Here is a 7,889-nt window from a genome sequence, read left to right on the forward strand (position 1 = left end):
ATTATGTTTTATTTTATAAAATACAATCACCTTCTTTAGGAACAGAAATCGTATTCCTTCTTCCTTTCTAATTTTCATGCCTTCCCTTTCCTTCCTTTCCCTTTCCTTTTCTTTCCTTCCCTTTCCTTTCTCTTTTCTCACCTTCCTTCCTTCCTCCCTCCCTCCTTTTCTCTGTCATCTTCTCCTTTTCCTCTTTCTTTCTTTCTTTCTTTCTTTCTTTCTTTCTTCTTCACTGGTTCATTGCTTTGCGTGTAATTTGGAAAGCTGTGTGTAAAGAAGTTATAAAAGCAGGCATTCTTGCCTTGTTCTTATCTTAGGGTTGTTTCAGACTTTCACTATTAAGAATAACATTGAAGGTGGGTTTTCATATGTGACCTATATCACACTGAGGAAGTTTCCTCTTGTTCTTAATTTTTCCAATGTTGCTATTATGAAATAATGCAGAATCTTGTCATTTTTTTCTACATCAGTTGAGATAATCCTGCCTTTTATCCTTCATTCTGTTACTGTGGTGTATTACAGGGAGGGGTTTTCATAAATTAAACCATCCTTGCCTTCCAGGAATGCATCCCACTTGGTCATGATGCATAATCCTTTTATACAGCATGAACAAAAGGCTGCTATATTCAGTTGTAATATTTAGTCAAAGATTCCCATGGAATGTTGATCTGTACTCCTCTTTTCTTACAATGTCTTTGGCTTCAGTGTAAGTGCAGTACTGTCCTCTTGGAATAAAGTAGGAAGTGTTTGCCCTTTGAAATTTTTGGGAAGAGTTTGAGAAGGATTGGTGTTCATCCTTCTAATTCTGTGTGGATCTCGTGATATTTAATCATGACTACTCCATTGAAATGTTGAATTTATAAAATGCAATCCTCCTAGGAGAAAGAATCTCTGTGGCTCATGGTATAGCCTTTCCTCTGCTTTCTAATACAGTTGTGCTTCAGCTACAAGGGGTACACAGTACTACAATACTGGAAAACACTGTATTTCTCCTTCTCTGCAACTCTGTGCTTCCGTGCTTGCATGTGTGTGTGTGCATGTGTGTGTGCGTGTGTGTGTGTCTGTGTGTGTGTGTGTGTGTGTGTGTCTGTGTCTGTGTGTAGGGAATAGAGAAGTTATCATTATAGTACACACTGGTTAAACATTTAGAGCAAGCTGAAACTCTCTTAGGCAATAAAAAATGCAGACTGTAGAACAACTATAGACTGAGGATAGAGAGAGAAGGAGAAAGAATTATAGAGGAATGAATTTTTTTTCCATTTGTATATATATTTCCATTTGTATATATTACAGAAAATATATAATATATATGTACATATATGTATATACACACATATATACACACACACGTACATATATATGTACACACACACACACAAACACACACACACAGAATGACAATGTCCATTGCCTTATAATGTTTCCAAAGATGTAGGAGACTTTGACATCCTCTCTCTTCTCCTACATCCAGCACCTGTTCTTTTGGTGTTACCTATCCTGCTCACAGCTTTCTCTTTAATGTTGCCCTACGGTTTCAGTGAGCTCTTGTCTCAGGCTGTTTGCACAGGCTCTTTCTCTGCCTTATGTGTTTTTCTCAAAATTATGTGCATGGTTCAAGAATCCACTATTCTCAGCTTTCCTGCTCAAAATCCCCTTATCAGAGAAGAGACACTGGAAAGTTTTCTCATCCATGTTGTACTACCCTGTCTTGCATTATTTTACTTATTAGTGAAAACCACCACTTGAAATGTCATTTGCTCACTCTTAATATTTTATTGCTCCCTCTGATACACACATATCAGACTCAATCTTGTTAAGGTCAAACACACATCACTAATTTATAATGCTCTCAACAGTGCTTGCCACAAGATAATTGGTTAAAATATTTGTCAAGTGAACAAAAAACATCTCAGGAAATTTATAGAGGACAGCAGTGCTTTGGGTAAATGTTTCAATTAAGGACTGCTAATTTTTTCAGTAACATGGAAAACATGGAGCTTTTGAGGTCCTTGAAATTTTTAGCTAATTATTCTAGATGGATAAGTAATGTATGAGAATTAATGAGTGAAGCAATTTTAAAACAAAAATTTCACAAATCTCAGCATTTCTCTCTCTCTCTCTCCTTCTCTCAGCCATCCTGAGAGATAGATGAGAGAGAGAGATAAACAAGATAGATGTGAGAGATAGATGAGAGAGAGAGAGAACACAAATGGGCAGAGGAGGAGAAGGGGAGGAAGAGCATCTGACATAGCCTCTGCTCCCAGCAGAGTCCAGTGTGGGGCTTGAATTCACCACCAGGAGATCATGACCTAAGCTGAAATCAGGAGTTGGTTGCTGAAACGACTGAGCCCCCCAGGAACACCAGTCACAGCATTTCTTTTAATTCTGTGCTCACTGTTTGTGACTTTGTTATGCTCTTGTTTCTGTTCCAGCTGTTTTCAGCAGTTACATGGAACAAAGGAATCAAACTGCTGTTTCAGAATTTATCCTCCTGGGACTTTCAGAGGAGGGAGAACTGCAGCCACTGCTCCTGTGGCAGTTCCTGTCCATGTACCTGCTCACCTTCAGTGGGAACCTGCTCATCATCCTGGCCATTGTCACAGACTCCCGCCTCCACACACCCATGTACTTCTTCCTCTCCAACCTGTCCTTTGTAGACATCTGTTTCACCTCAACCACCATCCCCAAGATGCTGCTGAACCTCCAGACACAGAGCAAAGTGATCACCTATGCAGGCTGCCTCAGCCAGATATACTTTTTCATGGTTTTTGCTGGATTAGACAACTTTCTCTTGACAGTGATGGCCTATGACCGGTTTGCGGCCATCTGTCACCCACTGCACTACGTGGTTATCATGAACCCCAAGTTCTGTGCCAGCCTTCTTCTGGCGTGCTGGGTGTTGAGTGTTCTGGACTCTCTATTACATGACTTACTGGTTTTGCAGTTGTCCTTTTGTACGCAGTTAGAAATCCCTCACTTTTTTTGTGAACTTAATCAAGTGATCCACCTTGCTTGTTCTGACACCTTCTTCAATAGCCTGGCAATTTATCTTACAAATATACCTCTGGCTTTTGTTTCACTCATTGGTATCCTTTTCTCTTACTCTAGAATTGTAACCTCTATTTTGAAAATTCCGTCTTCTGGGGGCAAGTGTAAAGCATTTTCCACGTGTGGGTCTCACCTCCTGGTTGTCTCTTTATTCTATGGTACAGGCTTTGGGGTGTATCTTAGTTCTGCTATTTTGCAAAACTCAAGGACAACTTCCATAGCTTCAGTGATGTACACAGTGGTCACACCCATGCTGAACCCCTTCATCTATGGTCTGCGGAACAGAGATATAAAGCTGGTGCTAAGAAAGCTCCTGAGCAGGAAGACATTCTCTGCACAGAAAGGTTCTTTGTTTCAAGATAAAGATGTGAGTAAAAGGGCTCAAGACCCTCGATGACCCAGATCATAATTTTTGTATCAGTTCATAAAAGATGATCTACAATTTATCTTTCTACACTAGTCAGTCTTTAATTTTTTCATACATAACAAGCAACTATCTGTTTATTTTTCTTTCAGTTCGAAGTTTAAAAAAAAATTCCAGTTAGGAAGAGATGGTAAGTCAAGCAGAGAAAGTCAATTATCATATGGTTTCACTTATTTGTGGAGCAAAACAAATTGCATGGAGGACAAGGAGAGATGGAGAGGAGAAGGGAATTGAGGGAAATTGGAAGGGGAGGTGAACCATGAAAGACTATGGTCTCTAAAAAAGAATCTGAGGGTTTTGAAAGGGCGGGGGGGTGGGAGGTTGAGGGATCCAGGTCGTGGGTATTGGAGAGGGCACGGATAGCATGGAGCACTGGGTGTGTTGCAAAAATAATGAATACTGTTATGCTGAAAAAATAAAAAATTAAAAAAAATCCAGTTAGTTAACAAATTGTGTAATATTAGGTTCAGGAATAAAATTCAGTAATTTAATACTTACTTACAACATCCAGTGCTCATCACAACAAATGCCCTCCTCGTCCTAATCACCCATTTAGCACATCCATGCCCCATATCCTATTTAGCAACCCTTAGTTTGTTCTTTGTATTTTAGAGTCTGATTGTGGTCTGTTTTTTAAAAAAAGTTTTCTTAGAAGATTTATTTATTTATTTCAGAGAGAGATAGAAATAGCATGAGTTGGGGGGGTGGTAGAGGGAGAGGGAGAAAATCTCAACCAGACTCCAGGTTGAATGTGGAGCCAGTTGCGGAGCTTGATCTCACCACCCGCAGATGATGACCTCGGCCAAAATCAAGAGTCAGTTGCCTATCAGACTGTGCCTTCCAGGTGCTCCTTATCTTGCCCAATTTTAAGCTACCAATTTTAATTCCAATCACAGTCCTAATGGGCCATAGTAACCTGGCCAGCAACATCACCTTAGAGTCTTTGGGTTTGGTTTGGAGGTAAAAGAATTGCATTTATTGCTATTTTACAATCTTCACTCAGGGTAAACTGGTTGCATCAATCGAAGATCTGGGTCAGTGTTTGGTCTCAGGTCGGAGAGAGAAATAGAGATTATGACCTATCAGAGCAGTGATACGGTCACTCTTTTATTCATGATTTTTAAAGGGATTTTGTTTTGTTTTGTTTTGTTTTCCTTAGTTACACAAATTGGATGAGCCCTTAGTAAGCTGCCCATCATTTTTGTTTTATGGAGACACCATGAATAATTTTCCATTTTGAGAAATCCCCGTGGCTCTCACAGTTTAGATGAGAATGATGAATTCTTATCTGAACTATGAATATCAAACCTCAGATGGTTGTGGGCTGTTGACATTTTCTGTTGACATCCCCCAGTTCAGGATGGGCTGACCACAGGACAAATCCATTTCAATTTGAGCATGTTCATGGCACCTATGCTGCAGGGGAGAAGTTCTGTAGAGCTTGTCAAGGAGACCATTACAGCCTCACCAAGTCATTTCTCAGTGACCTTATTTTATGACCTCTGAACCCTTATTTTGGGTATACTTTGGGATTGAGGTGTTGAATCACATAACATCGGTTCATCACAACACAACACCCTTGTCTTCCTCTATGTCATATAAAGCTATTTATGGCATTGACATTCTTAGAGTATGCCAATTTTTTCATCCCTTTTTTGTCATGGTAAAAAATATGTAAAATTTATTATTTTGAACATTTTGAAGCATTCAGCTATGTGGCATCAAAGATTTTCTCCCCATTGAACAACCACAGTCCCTATCCATCTCCAGAACTTTCTCATCATCTCAAACTGAACCTTTTGTTCCCATGGAACACTAACTCTCCATTGCCCCTCTGACCAGCCCCTGGCTCCCACCATCTTACCTTCTCTCTCTAAAAGTGGGTCCTGTAGGTGCCTCATATAGATGGAACTGTATACTATTTGTCCTTTTGTGTTTGGCTGCTTTCACTTAGCATAACGTTGGTGAGGTTCATCCATGTCATAGCCTGTGCCAGAATTCTATTCTTTTTACAGAATAGAATGAATGACAAATGGTATTCCACTGTCTGTGGTCACCATGCTTTATTCATCTGTGATTTTGTTGATGGAGATTGGGGTTGTGTCCACATTTTGGCTACTGTAACTAAAGCTTTATGACAAGTGGTGTCCAAATATCTGTTCTAGTCACAGCTACAAATTCTTAGGGGGCATATAAGTAGGCATATACCCACTGGTGAAACTACTGGATCGTATGATAATTTCGTGTTTCAGGTTTTGAGGAACGGGCACACGGGTTCCCACGGAAGCTGTGCCACTTTTAAAATTCTCATCAGCAAAACATCACCAGGTTCAAGTTTCCCCACATCCTTACCAACTCTTATTTTCTGTTTTATCTTTGAAAATAACCATCCTAGTGTGTGTGAAGTGGTGTTATGTTATGGTTTTGGTTTGCATTTCCCTTAATATAGTCACGTTACCCATCTTTCATGTACTAAGTACTGACTCTTATATCTTCTTTGTAGAAGTATTTCTTTGTGTGTGTGCAGTGGTATTACATTATGGTTTTGGTTTACATTTCCCCAATAATTAATGATGTTGCACATCATTTTTGTGTTAAATATCAATTCCATATTTCTTTGGAGAAATAGCTATTTGAGTCCATTGCCTGTTTTTTTTTTCACCATTAATTTTATATTTTAAATTATTTTAAGTTTTGATTCCGGTGTAGTTAACATATGGTGTTCTGTTAGTTTCAGGTGTACAATATAGTGTTTCAATACTTCCATAGGTCACCCAGTGTTGGTCAGGGGAAGTGCACTCCTTTATCCCCATCCACCTACTTTACCCATGCCCACCATTTCCCCTTAGTATCCATCAGTTTGTTCTCTAGAGTAAAGAGACTGTTTCTGGTTTGTTTTTCTCTCTCTTTTTCCTTTGCTCATTTTTGGTTTCTTAAGTTCTTCATATGAGTGAAATCATGTGGTATTTGTCTTTCTGTGGCTGAATTATTTCACGCAACATTGCATTCTGTAGCTCTGTCCATGCATTGCAAATGGGAAAATTTCATTCATTTTTATGGCTGAGTAATATTCTATTATATGAATAATTATATGACATCTTCTTTAGACATTCATCTATTTATGCATTCTTGGTTTGCTTCTATGTCTTAGCTACTGTAAATAATGCTGCTGTAAAAATATAATTCTTTGTATTATTATTATTTTTTTGAATTTTGTGGGTAGTTACCCACCCAGAAGTGTGTTTACTGGATCGTAAAGTAGTTCTATTTTTAACTTTTGAGACACTTTCATACTTTTTTCCATATTGGCTTCACCTGTTTGCATTCCCAACAACACTGAAAGAGAGTTTCTTTTTCACCAAATCATTGCCAACAGTTGTTCTTTCATTTTTTTAAAATATTTTTTTAGTGTCATTTGTGAATACCTTTCCCATTCTGTGGGTGGCCTCTTTGTTTTGTTGACTGTTTCCCTTGCTGTGCTGAAGCTTTTGATGTTGATGAAGTCCCAAAAGTTCATCTTCGCTTTTGTTTCCTTTGCCTTTGGAGACATATCTTGAAAGAAGTTGCTGTGGCTGAAATCGAAGAGGTTACTGCTTATGTTCTTCTCTATGATTCTGATGGATTCCTGTCTCACGTTGAGGTTTTTATCCATTTTGAGTTGATCTTTGTGTATGGTGTAAGAAAATGGTCGAGTTTCATTCTTCTACATATATCTGTCCAATTTTCCCAGCACCATTTATTGAAGAGACTGTCTTTTTTCCACTGTATATTTTTTCCTGCTCTGTCCAACATTATTTGACCATAGAGTTGAGGGTCCCTATCTGTGCTCTCTACTCTCTTCCAGTGGGCTATGTGTCTGTTTTTATGCCAGTACCATGCTGTCTTGGTGATCACAGCTCTGTAGTAAAACTTGAAATCAGGCAACATGATGCCCCCAGTTTTGCTTTTCTTTTTGAACATTTCCTTAGCCATTTGGGGTCTCTTCTGATTCCATACAAGTTTTAGAATTGTTTGCTCCAGCTCTTTGAAAAATGCTGGTGGAAGTTTGATCAGAATGGCATTGAAAGTATAGGTTGCTCTAGGCAGTATAGACATTTTAGCAATGTTTATTCTTCTGATCCATGAGCATGGAATGGACTTCCATCTTTTTGTGTCTTTTTCAATTTCTTTCACGCGTGTTCTGTAGTTCCCAGAGTACAGATCCTTACAGAGTTTTTATTTATTTATTTATTTTATTCTGTTGGTTACTCAGACTGAATGGGTCCTTAGTAAGCTGCCCATCCATTTGTTTCATGGGGATGCCATGAAGAATTTTCCATTTTTAGAAATCCTTGTGGTTCACCCAGTTTATATAAGAATGGTGAAGTTTTACATGAACTATGGACCCAATATCTCAGATGGTTGTGAACTGCTGAAA

At 38.7% G+C, this 7,889-nt stretch overlaps 1 protein-coding gene across 1 annotated transcript; it reads left to right on the plus strand.

The window, feature by feature from the left end:
- Positions 1-2,449: 2,449 nt before the first annotated feature.
- LOC116568035 (olfactory receptor 7A17-like) lies at positions 2,450-3,445 on the plus strand. Its single transcript, XM_032303484.1, has one exon. The coding sequence runs from the start codon at positions 2,450-2,452 to the stop codon at positions 3,443-3,445; it is 996 nt and encodes a 331-aa protein (XP_032159375.1).
- Positions 3,446-7,889: the final 4,444 nt, after the last annotated feature.

Source organism: Mustela erminea, chromosome 1, assembly GCF_009829155.1.
Source record: "Mustela erminea isolate mMusErm1 chromosome 1, mMusErm1.Pri, whole genome shotgun sequence".
Taxonomy (NCBI): Eukaryota; Metazoa; Chordata; class Mammalia; order Carnivora; family Mustelidae; genus Mustela; species Mustela erminea.

Coding starts and splice junctions, on each gene's coding strand:
- LOC116568035 (XM_032303484.1), top strand. CDS start 2,450: ATGGAACAAAGGAATCAAACTGCTGTTTCAGAATTTATCCTCCTGGGA.